This window comes from Erpetoichthys calabaricus, chromosome 9 (assembly GCF_900747795.2).
Source record: "Erpetoichthys calabaricus chromosome 9, fErpCal1.3, whole genome shotgun sequence".
In the NCBI taxonomy this organism is placed as follows: domain Eukaryota; kingdom Metazoa; phylum Chordata; class Cladistia; order Polypteriformes; family Polypteridae; genus Erpetoichthys; species Erpetoichthys calabaricus.
The window spans coordinates 58,492,797-58,509,713 of record NC_041402.2 but is presented as its reverse complement, the minus strand read 5'-3'; the positions used below and the strand labels follow the sequence as shown (position 1 = coordinate 58,509,713).

The 16,917-nt window shown below is 37.2% G+C and overlaps 1 protein-coding gene across 2 annotated transcripts in view; it reads right to left on the bottom strand.

Moving 5' to 3' along the window:
• Positions 1-16,917, bottom strand: part of abcc12 (ATP-binding cassette, sub-family C (CFTR/MRP), member 12) — a 133,765-nt gene that overhangs the window by 16,731 nt on the left and 100,117 nt on the right. For both annotated transcript variants that reach the window (XM_028809643.2, XM_051932022.1), the window contains 5 exons: positions 15,895-16,081; positions 6,916-7,005; positions 5,158-5,347; positions 4,845-5,004; positions 2,012-2,090 (listed from right to left, as the gene is read on the bottom strand). In XM_028809643.2, the coding sequence (XP_028665476.2) occupies positions 2,012-2,090; positions 4,845-5,004; positions 5,158-5,347; positions 6,916-7,005; positions 15,895-16,081 (706 nt within the window). The remainder of the gene's footprint in view (positions 1-2,011; positions 2,091-4,844; positions 5,005-5,157; positions 5,348-6,915; positions 7,006-15,894; positions 16,082-16,917) is intronic.

Genomic DNA, 16,917 nt, shown 5'->3' with positions numbered 1-16,917 from the left:
ATGCTGGGGTGACAAGTCCTGGAGACCCAGGAAGAAATTTGCAATGTTCCTCCCATATTGAAGAGGATAGCCAATGCCATTCATGCCAAGGAATCAAAAAGAAGGAAGCTTTGGATGCCCATTAATAAACAACAAGACCCCCAGTGTTGTAGATAATTTGGATTCATTTAAGGGTGAGACCAGACAACACGTCTGGGAGGATAGTTTACTGCTGTATCATTCATTCTGAGCCCATCCATTAAGGACCAGTTGTCAGTCCCAAATTCACATGAGTAGAACAATTTCAGTGCATTAAAGGTTTAGAAATCTTAAAGGGTTGGACATCTGTTCCTACTCATAACTCTGTTTTAATGGTCTCATTATCAAACGGATTTCCTTGTCAGGTGCCTTTTGATATTATCTCATATGAAAAGCACTGCATAAAATATAAACATAACATGTAACTGTAATGTTTCTTTGATTGGTATGTGAAGCACCATGTAATAATATTATGGAGGGCATTATAAAAACAACGATTGCTATTACTTGGTGGAACTATAGTGAGGAGTCTTGCTGAGGAGTATTTTTCTGGTATTTTGAATTCCCTTCCACATGTAGTGAGCAGTAAGAGCCTGGTACACGATGTGGTCATGGAGGGCCCTGCCCCCCCCATTCTCTACAATGGATTGGATGTATTGGCCAAATTTCCTCCTGGGAATAAATGAAGTTCTATCTATCTATCTATCTATCTATCTATCTATCTATCTATCTATCTATCTATCTATCTATCTATCTATCTATCTATCTATCTATCTATCTATCTATCACTTTCCATTTATGTTGCAACTCTGCACAGAGATGCAAAATTGATAAAAAAAAATAAAAGGACTATGGAGGAATTGTGCTTAGCCTCATTTTCGAACGTGAAAAGTGTCATCCTTTCATAAAGAAATGCATGGACTGTAGTAGCACAGTGGATAATGCTGTTGCCTCACAATTTAGGACATTTAGGCAGATTTTCTTCAGGTCCATGTAGGTGGTGTGGCTGTTGTGGCTTATTTTTCCACATTTTAGATACAGTAGATGCCGATTTATCTGATTAACTTTTTCATGGCTAGTGTGAGGTATTATGGGTGTGTGTGTTTTCCTTGTGATGGACTGGCAGCAGGATTATTTTTTGCAGTGTACTTGATTTGCTGACTAGACTCTGACTTACCTTGACGAAGAACTGGAATAAGTTATTTCAGTACAATTGACAGATAAGATATTAAAAAGGGAAAACATAATAAGGATAAAAAAACAAGAGAAGAAATATGTCTAAAACTGAAGAAAGCGATAAAATTCAAAGTGTTACTATAAATATGACATGAAAGACAAATCTACCCTTGTAGTAAGGTATGTGATAGAAGAAAGATTAAGAAAATGCAAATGATAAAGCATTACCAATGGAAGGAAAATAGATTTCAACATATATCTTAGACATCATGCTGAGGCAATGAAAAACTGAACAATGGAATCTTAAAGCAGTGGAAGTGCAAAACTGAAATAATTGAACAACGCAATCCATGGGGAAGTCATTTGCATAAAAAACAAATTTGCACCCACATGGGGCCAATCACCAATTAGTCTCACACAAACACTTTTAGGCTCTGGGTTGAAATCTGAGGGAGATGCAGGGGCGACGTGAACACTCCACTCACACAGCGAGCAGGCAGCTCAGTCAATCTGAGGATGCACATTCTGTGACGCGGCTGTAAGATCCACTTTGTCACACTGCCATGGGAAGTAATTGTAAATAATAATCCAGACAAAATCCCATACCAAATATAATCTATAAAGTAGAAACATGGTTAAAATTACTGCGGATGATATATTAAGAAAGATAGCTTAGCAGTCCTACTTTTACTTGTCATTTGATTTAATAAGCAGCAGTTCTAAACCAACAGGGACACGCACTGACTGCAGATTCCCTTAATTAAAATCATTTACATGTCCCTAATTAATATGTTAATTAGCTTTGTGTTTTACTTACTGACTGCTTCATGTATGTTCTTTCAAGGGCTTGCCAAATTTCTTCGTCACTGTATTTGTTAAAAGGATCCAGATTGTACCTAAACAGAAATGCACAGCAATAGTTCATTAAGTAGAAGCACTGCCGAATGTTCTTGCAGGGTTTGTGATCTTGTAAAATATTTAATTCTAAGTGTGTAGTGTTTTCATTTAAATATTGACTAGTGTAGGTAAACGTAAAAGTCTATAAAACCTCATACACATTAGACATAAATTGTATTATTCTCCAAATTTTTGATGAGTTATATAATTTTAAAATTGAGCAATATTGTATTCCTTTGGGGACATTGACTAATCTTATAATTTTAACTAATCCTATTACTTTATGAACTTACTGCATATACAGTAGCAACAGTTTTAATTGTAATGTTAAATATGAAAACAAGTTCTTCACAGATGGGCTGAGATTGCTCTAAATTAAATTTATCTTTTGCACCTTGGCCTTAAATTTATAGTTTATGTGCTGTTCTTCATTTCTTGTGAGATTCTTATTTTGGACCAGTGACCGTATTGTAAAAAAATGGGTGATAATATTTCCAATTAATATCAGTGACTTGCTGCATAACTGCACTGATGAGAGCCTTTAGAATGACTGGCTGCACAGCAACTCAAATCAACAGCTCTAAGCTTGGATACAGATGTTCAACAACTGCTCTGTCACTCCATCACACACTGACAATGATAGCTTAATGATTCTAGAAGGATGCCTCATACAGTATGTTATTACATCCTCCATCGTCATATACACAGCTGAAAGCAGTTTATGATTTTGGTGCCATGAACAAATGTTAATAGTGTCATGAAATTCAACATTATGACCAAAGGATCTGTAAAACATCTCCAAAAGATCTCTGTTTGGTTGAATTGTGCCTTTTGAGCACTCTATGCAAATATGGCTGTGACCTAACTGAAACATTCAATGTCTGAAACAGCATTTCTGGTTTTATGTTATTGTCAGCTTCTTCAGTTATGTTTTTATGAAAAGCTTCTTTTTATTATACAAAAATGCCTGAAGTTATTCTCACAGTTCAATAAGGGAGGTACAGCAACCTTTGTCAAGAATCCATTTCAGGAGCAAGGTATTCTCACATCAGCAAATGTAGGCGTTCAAGTCAGAATAATCTGAAATATCAACGTCTAGCAGCAACGAAGCAAGATGACCTAATGCACTTATTGTTACAAATCTTTTAACTTATATTAATGTAAAAAAATCACTATATCTAATGTTTTTAAAGTATTGAATGAGATAATGATAAAGTAACATAATTATTTAATGAAACTGAAAATGTTAAAAAAAGCTTTTATTTATAGTCAACGCTAAACCTTTGAAGCCTGTAATCATACCCTAATTTCTTTTATTTATTCATTTTCTTTCAGGAAAAGACAAGAACCAACCCTGAATGGAGTCAATTCCATAGCATGATTTCCTGAAATCACGTTAATTCAGCATTACGATCAACTTAGCATGCATGTCTTTGAGATGAGAAAGGAAAATTAGGGGACTCAAAGAAAGACCCATGCAGACAGTCACCAGGCCACATTTTGAATCCCATCTCATCTCATGGTGGTGTGCCACCACTCTCTTCATTTAAGGTAAGAACATCGACTTTCTCTTTTGGCTCAAAATGTTTGGTCTCTGGCGGCACGGTGGCGCAGTGGGTAGCGCTGCTACCTCGCAGTTAGGAGACCCGGGTTCGCTTCCCGGGTCCTCCCTGCGTGGAGTTTGCATGTTCTCCCCGTGTCTGCCTGGGTGTGCTCCGATTTCCTCCCACAGTCCAAAGACATGCAGGTTAGGTGAACTGGCGATCCTAAATTGTCCCTAGTATGTGCTTGGTGTGTGTGTGTGTGGGTGCGCCGTGCGGTGGGCTGGCGCCCTGCCTCGGGTTTGTTTCCTGCCTTGTGCCCTGTGTTGGCTGGGATTGGCTCCAGCAGACCCCCGTGACCCTGTAGTTAGGATATAGCAGGTTGGACAATGGATGGATGTTTGGTCTCATAAGTATCTGATAATAAGTAAAGATATGGGAGGAAGGCAGAGGTTACTGATATTGGAGCAAAACAAAATGTTGCTGCCTTCTGCGGTTCATGAACACAATGAAGAATAGATTTAGAATATGCAATGTGAAAAGTTTTTTTGTGCCATCAACATTCTTTTTTGTTTGATTCACATTTTTAGTCAGGACAATTTTTTGCAAGAGCATTAATGAAAGGATAATCATCTCCAAAAATGTTCTTATTCACAAGTTTTTCTTATTTATTTTGTCTTTTTTCTCTTTCTTCATTATGTAAAGCATTTTGAGCTCCATCATTTATATGAAAATGTGCTATATAAATAAATGTTGTTGTTGTTGTTGGAGTACAGATGCCTAGAAAAGATCATTACTAACGTATATGTATACGCCTTGAGAACTTGTGATTCAAATGAAACATAAGTAACGTGAATGCTGCACACTCCAGTGTATGGACCGGCTAAGTCAGACTTTGGATATTTGAAAGTGTGAATAGATGGTTACTATGTTTTGAAATGAATTTGCCAAGAGGATGAAGAGCATTAGCTCTCAAACCACAATAACACCTCTAGCACTTTCCTGAGATATCATTTAAATTAAGCATTCAGGCAGAGACAAAGGCTGGCAGGAGTAGGCAGACTTCATCATTATTAAATTCCGTTTTCTTGGAATTCAAGGTGAGGCTTCATCCTGCTAGCTCCTTTATGTTGGCTTTAATTGTTCTGTATAAAAATACATTTCTTACACTTTGACCACCATACGTCATATATGTTAGAATGCAATAATCACCTTATGGTACCAATGAACAATACTGGGTCCTGAGGGATTATGGATAGTCTACTCCGCAAGTCTTCCAATCCTATTTTGCAGATGTCAATATCATCAATGACAATGGTTCCACCACATGGTTCGACTAGTCGAAACAGGGCTACTCCAAGGGATGACTTTCCTGAGGCAAAAGCCATTAAATTAGTCTTCCTTTTATACTGCACACGCTATCTTTAAGCTCATAAACAACAAAGAAGTCAGAATTTCAAATTGAACACATACTGGATATAATATTTGAATAACACTTCCACCTAATAACATGGTAGGCACTTACCAGATCCAGTTCGGCCCACAATGCCAACTTTATCCCTTGGTGAAATTCTGATGTTTAATCCATTTAGAACCACTGGGGTGTTTGCTCTGTACTTCATTTTATAGTCTTTAAATGTAATAGATCCCTGATTTGGCCAATTGTTTGGAATATTGGCATCTTTAATTTTCATTGGTGCTTCAGATGAGCATCCCTAGAGAGAAAATTGCAGAGGAGTACATAAAATAGAGAGTGACAAAAAACGTGACTGCTAACAGTGAGCTCTCTCACCACTGGCACCCCATACTTTAGAGTAAAGCTCGACACACACAAGGAAAGCACAGCAGTAAATTAAAATAGTTTTTTAAGTGTGTATAATATCCTTGTTTGTACACAACAAATACACTTGAATAACTAAGTTATTTGTTTCCAATTTGAAATGCATATGAGAAAAATCAGAACAAGAAAATGATATTTAAATACTAAATTAAAAGTGTTTGAGATGTTGCAGCAAAGGACCCCATTTTAGACAGATGGGATCGTGCTGTGTATTGCAAAGGAAAGTGTCCAAAGAATGGAGTCAGGCATGAAAGGTTGGGTATAAATGTAACCCAAGGGTGGGGTCTCGAGGCCATTCCCTGTCAGACCCTCACAACTAATGGAGACAGGAGACATGGTGGTGGTATGGCCATTGAATCAGAGACGAAGATGGTGGGGAGACGGAAGGCAGCAGTTTGGTGCTTGAAAGCCAGTTCAGTGGCTAAGTTAACCTAACCAGCCAGTCAATTATTTGTTGTATATCAAACTATGACGTCTTAGAAGGTGAATTGTTTAAAGCAGGATTTATTTGAAAGATTTTTATTTGACATTTTGAGTCTTCTTATACTCCTTCTTCTCTTGATTTACATTTTGAAGTATTATTGGCGGGCACACTGGCAGATGACATCCCAGAAGTTACTCCTTGGTCATTGGTTAATTGATTATTTGTTGAGTAGTCAGTTATCAGAAGGATTGGGTGCAAGGAGACACAGGGACAGTCTTGCTATTTTTATGAAACCAATTAATTCAATGAAAACACAAGAGCAATATGCAGAACAACTTTTCATGCTATGCTTGATACCAGAGCCTTATAGGATTCACTGCTGAGAGGGCAAAAGGCAAATGAGGGGCCTTTACAATATCTGGGGCCTGGTCTGGGGCTGGCTGCATGTGCCCTAGATCAGTGATTCTTAACCTTTTTTGAGAACCCGACGAAAGCTATGGACCCCTTACCTAGAAATATTCACATAAACACAACTTTGCATGCAATGAAGATAATGTACTTTATTTACTGAGATTTGATTGTCTCATACATATATGACTTACACAAAGTATTATTAAACTTTTAAGTAAACAATCTAAAAAAAACACTCCGTTTTTATACAAAAAGCAATGGCTACTCATAATTATGAAATACAATACTCTCGTGCAAATTAAAACAGATCTACTACTGCTACGTTTTCTACTCCCATTACTACTACATCTACTCTAAATCAACAGTACCAGGCTGTATAGTGAATATAAATGTTAATTTTTATCTGACCCTCACAGACCCCCCAGAAACCCATCCATCAGAGTAAGAACCCCCTGCCCTAGATAAAACTGGGCATTACTTTTCTTTTTTTTTTTTAAAATACAAGATTAGGTTCTCTCCGACCTTCACACTTAATGGAGGACCAAAACAGACTGTTGGCTGTTGAAGTAATGCGCACCAAACGTAAGAAAAAAATAAAATCCGCTTACCTCAATGTATTCAATTATTCTTTCAACAGAGGTAAACTTGGCCTCTAATTCTGTTCCAATTCTCACCACAAACTGCAACATCCCAGTAAGCTAAAAAATACAAGACAATTATTTATAAAACTTTAAGCAAGAATGGAAAAAAACACATTTGCTGATATGTCAAATAAAATAAATATTTTACTGGAGGTTTGGGAGAAGATTGAATGCAGTAGTTTATTCCTGGCTGCTACTCTGTGTCCAAATTTATGAAAGCCAATATGACTTTACATGGCTGCTCGCTCTCCATATCTCTGCGTTCTGTTTATATCCACCATCTTAGCTACTTGAACCTTTTGGAACACTGAAGCAATAACATCAAAGCTGCTTCACATGCAATGTTATAATAAGGTGATCATTTATTAACGCTAGATATCAGAGGTTGCTCACTAACAGTGATTAGTGAAACAGGCAAATTTCTGTTTGCATTCAGTTTCATGAAGCTGACACTAAAACTCATTTAATAGTCGACTTAGCAATTATGATATGCAGAGCTCATTAAAAATTGTTGTTCGAGTTTGAAAAGTTTTTTTGGTAGTATGTCGCTTCCTAAAGCCTCATTCACATTTTCAGTGTTCTTTTCTGCAGTCATGTGACACAGTTAATCAATTCTATGAATGCCTCCCATGTACATCACTGCAGAGTATCACACTACATTTCAAAAAAGTGATATACTGCATATTTTCAACATGAAGACACACGAAAACACGCCATTCTTCACATTACTTTGCTTTCTCCACAGGAAAACTCCGTGCACAGACACAACCCCTTCAGTATCGAGCAACCACCCCACCCTGGTTAAGGATATGCAGACTTCATACAGAGTTCAGCTCCGAGTTTCTTTTCTGTATTCTATGCATTTTCAAGCTGCGATTGCCAAGACTGTCATCATAATTGGCAAAGTGATCACCATAGTATGTAACTCCCGGAACAAACACAATACATGGCTGACAGCTCAATATAAAGTCTTCACATGTATCTTACATCCGCTTAGCTAGTGAATGAGAGAACTACTTAATGGATTTAGATCAGGATTTTTTCTAGAATTTGCTTGAACATTCTAGTTGATTTTGCCACTTCCCTCATCGTGCTAAGAATCAGAGTTCACTTGCAGGAGCGATATATTTGCAATAATCTGAGACAGAGGCCGAGGGCAGGGGGAAGTGTGACGTCAGGAGTGGGGAGTCAGTCTACCTCTTTGCTTAGCTGCACTGCTTAGCTGGTGAAACCTTTTTGTTTATTGATTTTTAAAGTTTGTTCTGTTACATTACTACGCGGGCGGAGCTGCGGGGAATGGCTAGTTATGTACATTTTCCAATGTGTGTGTTGGTAATGGGGAATGGCCTAGGTGATGTCCCATACGTGGTTCCACAAGGGGTGGAGCCACCTGCCATTCACTGCCAGGGACAGCCCTCCAACCTATTTATGGGAGGCCCTTCCATAGTTCCTGGTGGTTCATTGTGAATGTGCTAGGGAGTGGAGTGTTTCTTGTGTTTACTGTGCCTTCTGCTATTGCTTGTGATTTACCAGATTTTTTGACCTTGTGCTCTGTTTTTCAACAGCATTTTTGGATTTTGTCTTGGAACTGTGTTTCTTAATTTTTTAACCTTTTTTTTTAACAAGGATTTTTGGATTTTGTATTGGCACTTTGATTACTGTGATTTACCTTCCCTTTCAGGTAATTCTTTGGTGCTCTTCAGAGCTTTGTGCTTACACAACTTTTTTGTTAAAAATAAATCATTTTATTTGTATAACATTTTTCTGCCCCCTTCTAGTATCTAGTTGAGATCTGACAGTCCTATAGGGCATTATTGATAATGCTTATGGAACCTTTATGCTTCTGGGACTCCCCAGTTCATGGCAACTGGCTGTAAATGCCACATTTAATTTAGGGGACAGCATGGGTAATCTTTTACTGCTTTTTAAAATAGACTTGTTTTCCTTTCCTTTTTTCATTAGACTTAAAAAGTTAACTCCATAAACATGACTGGAGATAAAACCTTCAGACTTTGCCATCTGTTTAAGGCAGCAGCAGACTTATAAAAATTACAGACATCATTTCATCGTGTATGGTACGTGTCTTTTCCTAGTTTGCATCCTGGAGGTATTGTGTTTATCCTTTGGCATTTACTTAACCCTTTCACCAACACTCTTCATCCACCTTAATAAAAGGATGTGTATATGTGTCTGTCAGTGTGTCCATCCAGTCGCATGGCTCTTTCATTCCAAAAGATGGAGTAATAAAATGCATTGCATCTGTCATTCCAATAAACAGTGAGTGACAAATATTAACACTGCTTTTCCGAATCTCATTCCATATGGCATATACTGTAAGAGAGACAATGCAGGGTGCATAGCAAACGTTAATGCTGAGGTCTACATTGATTACTTACCTGTATATTTAAACTCATCTTAGACAGGTAGCACAGCTAGTTCCATAATGCTTTATACCTCTTTTAGTTAACACCCTTGACTTTCATTCCTTGCCATTTGCGTCAGCCTTTATATGAACTGTCCAATAAATGCTAAAAAATGGAGAGACTAAATAAATTGAGGGAGGTGGCTGGACAAGTTTACAGCTTATGGTGGAAGGGAATATTGTCTGCATGGATTATGCCATTATTTGTCCATTAGATGTTAATGTCTGTAAACTAAGGCACTATTTACAACTGGAGAAGATATGTTAATATTATTTCTTTGAAGTGATTAACACGCCATGGATATTTATGAGCTTTCAGCTGTAGAAAAGCTTACTCAGCTGCTTTGCAGGACAAGGACATTGGCCCCTAGCTCTTTGACACTGTACAGTAGGTAAATACAACAAGCTGTTCCACCCTCACAGCCTTGTTTGCTTAGATTTCTGACTTTGTGCTATATTGCTTCTGTTGACGAGTGTGGTCTTTTTTTGATTATATTAGGTTTGATGTGTTGTTTGGTATACTTTAATCCATGAATGAAACCAATTTAGAATTATTCAGTTATATGCGCTATACTGAAAATGCAAAGTGCAGTTACTATTCTTATTATTTTGTCTTGCAATGATTTTCATTGTAAAATACATGAAATAGCAGGTGTGCCTCTCTGTTCTGTTTTTTTACAAGAAGGTATAAACATGGACTTACACTGTAGGATGAGGAAGCAGAGAGAAGGAGCCGGATCTTTTCATCTTAAGCAAACATTGATTAGGGATTTTATGACTGAAGTTTTTAAAATATGTTTTCAGCAAGAACACAGATGGAAACTTATTAAGGATACATTTTGCACAAATGTTACAAAGTCACACAGTGAGTCAAAGACAAATGGAATAAATACAAAGTAGTGTGGCGAAAAGTGAAGCATTTGTAGAAATTACATGGGTAGGATCGGCAAGCTTTGCTCTGTTGGATGGTTCTTGTCAAAGGTATTCAAATGTTTTCTAATTTTCTAACTGTGATGAATAAAAACATGCAAATGATGGAAAGTAAATAATAAATGTCCAAAATAAACAATATGAATATACATTGTAGTAGTCATGAGGAGGCTAAGATTCACACCATCTGAGATGGCGATTTGTTAAGTTTATTATGGGGACTACAGGAATACACCCAGCCTTGATGCGGCACACATGAACTCACACACAGAGAGGTCCAATGAAGATATAATAAAGATAGTAAGGTATATATTAAGCAAATAATGAAGGAAACAAGCAATGCATACACAAAAGCTCTCCCTAATTCCCAGCAGGCAATAATTACTTACAAACACTGCAAAAATGAAACTGAACAAAGCACTAGGCATGACACAGTAACACTTTCAATAAAGTCCAACCACAGTCCAGTACAGCAGGTGCTGATGATGATGATGATGATGGTGTATGGACTGAAAACCCCCAGTGAATAGCCCTCTGAATGAAATGTACAGTTTTGTCCTACCAGGTTCCAGTTGTTGTATGAAGATTTGGTGTAATTAGGAGCTCTCCCCAGACTAAGACATATCCAACCAAGATGAAACCACACGGACAAGCAGGCACAGGACAAGCACATGCATCCGGACAGAAACTGTAATCCATGGTGGTTGTGGTGGTCGTTGTAATCAAATAGTTTGTGAAATGTAGAAACAAATATAGACAGACGATCGCCTTCCATTCGGCATCTTTTTGACCCCTTTTTAAAGAGAGTGCAACTGGGGTAATACTACTGGGGCTGCTAGGAGTTGTAGGAAATTTTAGTAGAACTGCTACATTTTCAACGATTTAAAATACTAGTAGTGATCAATATGAACCAAAGATGTTTTAGGCAGCTGTTTTAGTATCCATCCTGTTTCAGGTCAGCCCAGTTACTGCCTAGGAGGAGTGAACACGTTTTCTTATGTCCAGTTAGAGTTTTACCAGGAATTGTGCTATTGAGTGAAGTTCAGACTGACACGGTATACGTTTGTATATGTATGTGTGCAGCTCTCTGTGTTACATCTGATGCTTTCAGGATTAGTTTTCCTCCATGTAATGAAAAAGATTATTCAGGAAATAGACAGATGGGTGGTGAGCACTCATTTTCTAGGTGGACTAAAGCTACCCTAATTTTTGGAAGTAAGGGATTTCTCCCCGTGTTTTAAAGATTATTCGAAAGGACTAGCATTCAAATGCCTACCTAACTGCCTTATGAAGTTAAAAGTCCCTCTAAGATACTCTGTCCTGACCTCATTTTAATTTTTATATATGTTTTAAATTCCCTTAAACATTTGAAAAAGGACAATTTTACCATGAAATCCAGAAAGCACTGCACACTTTTTACTGATAATCACTTGACTTAAAGAATACTATTTCCAAGAAAACATCATGCTATGCAAATTTATTTTACAATTGAATCTCTTAATGGTTAACTTTCATAAACAAGGCAATGGGAAACAAAATTGGAATTTCAACCACAACCCATCTGTTTATTGCAATAAACTTGTCAGTTACAGATCTGAAAACAATTTGTCTGGCAACCTGTGAAGTATTTTACAGGTTTTCATGTAAATGAGCATTAGCTGGTCAAGCCCTTACTGTACTTGGATGAGTAACCAAGCTTGTTGTTTATGGAGCACACTTCTGTATGCTCCACTTTTAATTTCTGTTCTTTTTATATTTCAGTGATCTTCTTGTTTTGTTGCTATTGCATTTTCCAAATACAATAACAAATGCTTCAATATTTCATTTACTCTAACTTCCTGGCACAGCAGTTACTCCAGAGATGTTTCATGACACTATTCCTGTGTTAATTATTAGCAGTTACATAAGACATAGCCTAATACGCATGAGGTAGCTTGTTTATATAGAACTAGCATCATTTAAAGAAGCTTTTAACACAGCACCATCTTACCAACACTTGGGTCGTACAGTCCAACACAAGGCGCTTTGTCCTAAAGATAAATGGAGGTGTGTCAGATGATATGAACAGAATAGGTCTCCCCGCAAAGGATGCCCCTACCCACAGAGCATGAAGGAAAATACAAAATGGGTGGTGGGCAGCTGGCTGACCTGGGGAAACCCAGAAAAAGGCAATTAAACTGGTGATGATGATGATGAATAATGTAATGTATAATAAAACACTAAGGTCTGTGTGTCCAGTCCTTAAGAGCAATCTGATTGGTCAGTTTAGCATTGGTGTAATTGGCCAGTTTGGCTTTGTTGATGCGACTGCATGAGGAGCAATAAAGACACACGCTGAGACGAAGGAAAGTATAAAACTGGACAGAAGGTTGAAACGTGTCTTATTAATAATGACAGAGTCTGAGAAGCAGGGACGCACTCGACAGAAGAAGAACTGGTGAAGACAGAAATATGGGAAAGGTGCTAAAAGTACACATAGGGCAAGAGATAGCAAATATTTCTAAATCATTCTATTACCTGTCTTTGACAGGTACTGTGGCTAGTATTATATACTATTATATAAATAAAATCACAAAACTGCTGAACTGATTTTCACAATATTTTTCATGGACGTTACCTTTAATCCAATTTAAAATTAAGATTACATGGTGTACATGTGGGTTATTTTTAGCCATGTTAAATTATGAAAAGACAGGTTTTCTCCATTTATTTACGCCTACGCAATGCTGGGTCCTTTGGCTAGTATATATTGTATATACTTTTTTATTTTAACATGGCAGTTGTTTTCACTAATCCACTCCATTAGAATTATCATTTATATGCAGTAAGTACTCTTTTGCATGCATGAATTACTGGTTGAATTATTGCTCACTCTGCGGTGGGTTGGCACCCTGCCCGGGATTGGTTCCTGCCTTGTGCCCTGTGTTGGCTGGGATTGGCTCCAGCAGACCCCCGTGACCCTGTGTTCGGATTCAGCGGGTTGCAAAATGGATGGATTATTGCTCACTATCAACTACTCCTGCATCTTTTATCACAAGTTGTTAAAATGAATTCCTTATCATTTAAAATTTAAAAGAAATGCAGAGGTGCAAACATCCAAATGTATAATTTATATATTTTAGATGTATTTACAAAATGACTCTTAGGTTGTGAGGTTGTAAAATATTTACAGCCACTCCAAAGCACATTAGAATGACATCTGAGCATAAAACAGCTGCAGTGCCAGCCTGGCGACCACTCAAAGTCTCATTCTTAACACAGCGTATGTCATTACTTGTATCACTATAGTCATCTTTGCACTGGACAGTTACTGTGCAAATACCTGACTTCTTCTGTATTTTCATTATTTAAGAGGAATGAAAAAAGTGCTGAATCTTTGGAGCATTACATATTCATAAATGCAGTGATGTCTGGGAGAAACCATCAAAAAAAAAAGTCTAGTGTCTCATATGCAAGATCAGCATAATCCGAATGCACAGTATTTAAAAATGTTTAATTTGAGAATCTTCTCCACTATAGCTGCCATGGCTAATTTAACATTTCATATTGGTCTTTCTTCATTTTAATAAATATAGTTTTTAATACACCAGCTTGTTAAAAATGTTGCCTTGCAACTAAAGAAATGTCATTTACATACAGTACCTGTATACAAGGTACTAAAATGTAAACTGTACTTTTACTTAGTTATTTTACATTTCCCCAGTCACAGAAGTCTAATATTGTATTTCTGATTTTATAATGAATATGATAAAAAGAACCACAGACAAGAAGAATATTGAAATGTCCATAACAACACAGCCAATGGTTTTAGCATAAATGCCAGCACCAGATCTAATTGTGAATTTCCCATTGGGATTAATAAAGTATCTATCTATCTATCTATCTATCTATCTATCTATCTATCTATCTATCTATCTATCTATCTATCTATCTATCTATCTATCTATCTATCTATCTATCTATCTATCTATCTATCTATCTATCTATCTATCTATCTATCTATCTATCTATCTATCTATCTATCTAATTGTCAATAGTTATAAATCGGTCCAAGAGTAATAACAAACACTTTTGTTAGTGTTGAAGGCTTTGGAATTCATATCCTGAGGTTGTCGGTTCAAATCCCACTACTGACACTGTGTGACCCTGAGCAAGTCACTTGAGATACCTCTGCTCCAAATGGAAAACCAAAAGAAATGTCACCAATTGTATCATAAATGTTCTAAATCACCTTGGATAAAGGCTTCAGCCAAATAAGTAAATGTAAATGTATTTTAAGCTATTCTACTTTTCTTTTGAAAGTATGCAGTGGTTTATGGTTTCAAGCTGCCACTTTTGAGCTCACTTCTACATTCAGACGTATACTTTATTACAACAACATTTGTTCTATGGCAGCTTCACTAAGAGTCTCTGCTGTTTATCACTGGAAAGAAAACTAAATTCTTTAAAAACTGTTCCAAGACCCACAAAGGTCACTAAGTGTATGCTCTGACTTTATGTACATTTTTCATCTTTAATAATTTCCTACACAGTATGGCAAACAACGCATGATGTTTTTGGATGTTTGAACATTTTAACCTTATGTTTTCAAAGTGTCAACTATTTTCATGACCGCATACTCACTTACTGTAGGATGGCATGGCGCGGTGCAGAGCCTTCAGGCTTGGACTTTAAACTACCAGGTTGCTGACTCACTCTGTGACCCTGAGCAAGTCGCTTATCCTCCCTCCCGGTGCTCCGATCATAAAAGTATACAGCACAGAGGTAAACAACTGCAATGAGCTGGGATGTTACAAGTCGCCTTGGGTGAAGGTGTCTGCCCAATGTGTAACGATTATAAATTGTTTTACAGACTGCAATATTCATTCTTAAAATAATAAGATAAATCCTGACCATGGGGTGTTATAGTAAGGCTTAAACTCATGCATATTTCTTTTATTTTATTTTGTAGCACTTAATGATAATGAATTATTAAAAAATCATGTTTCCTTTGGAACATTGTCCTGATTATGAATGCTTTGCTACCTTAATTTTGAACTATTTGATCATTCTTTAAGCAATTTTAGACATTTTTCACCCTCTCTTTCTAAATAAAACTGCAGTCATCAAAGACTAAAAAAATCAGGATTATTACCAGTTTTTAAGCAGCCAACATCTGGCAGACCTGTGGCCGCAGTAATTTTAACTCAATCAAAACTGTGTTTCAAGGCCCCTGAAGCACTTATGCTCTGTCTTTAACATGTCACTCACTTTCCTTCTCAAAATAAGTAAATAAGCATTTAAAGCTTTAACATTTACCAGGACATTGTTAGACATACACTAGCTCACCTTTGAGTCTGTCATTTCCTAACCCGCTTTATCCTGAACAGAATTTAAAAGGCCAGCACTGTGGACAGCCCTCAGAATGAGATCATGCTAGATGTGATTCCTTGCTCTAATTCTGCCTTTAGTTAGTTTAGTTTAGTTTTCTATTGTTTCTTCCTTGCTTAAGTATTTTTAATTCATTATGTTGTTGTCCTTTAATGAAGTCATCATATTTTGTCAAGCTGCTTGGTCCTTCTGCATGAAAGTTCCTTACAACTTAGGAGCCTTACCTGAATTGTGTAGGACAGAGCAAGAGACTTCAAGGAGCTGGGAATATCGTTGGGGGCGAAAACGGCAAACAAGGAGACCAAGAGAGTGATGAGTGTTGAAAGAAAGTCCAGCCGGAATGATAGCCATCTGGTCCCACAGTGGAAGTACATAAACTGAGCAGCATTGATGTCGCTCAGTCTTTTAAATCTAAAACACAAACAACAAAAACACTTCATGACTTCTTTTAATGTGGCACATTTTTGACCTGCCTCTATAATTGCAATGTATGCAGGGGCTAATCCAGTCTGAGTTGATTGTATTGCTTATCTAAGTTAACACATTTTGACAAAATATTATGATTTTGTCACTCAGTACTGATGAAATACTATTTGTGAAGTGATATGTACCCTCCTTTTTTAATAAACATAATCAAGCTTTTCTTTCAACTGTTACACCATGGAGAGGGTTAGCATATGTAAATAACTCTATGTTCACAAAGCCAAAATGTCACCAATCTGAGACATCATAAATACTGTAGGGGTAATATCAAAATGAAGAGATCCAGTTTCTGGTCAACCTGATTCTATCCACGGCCATCCACTAGTTCAGCTAACAAGCAAAGGCAATCCATTCTCTACAATTGTGGAAGTCATCATCACCATCATCTTCAACTATAGTAGTGGTATACATTACTGGTGAGTGAGTTGTTGTGCCATTTGGGTATTCTAACTCATCTTTGTCCTTTGCAACTGTGTCTGAAAATGACTTAAGATTATAGTCAATTCTTGTTATCCACAGGGTTTACATTCTTGAAAAACCTCGCATATACAGAATCCATGGATGCTAAAGCATTTATTCTATGGGAAAAATGGGGTTAGGTTCCTGACTCTGGCTTTGGGGAAGCACAGTAGGGCGAGACGTGCTGTCCCTCTGATTTCACCCTACAGGTTCAGTAATGATCCTTCCACAGGTTCACTTATGGAAACCGCATTACGACTTATTCCTTCTACAGTCAGGTTCATTCATCTTCTTGCCACTCCACT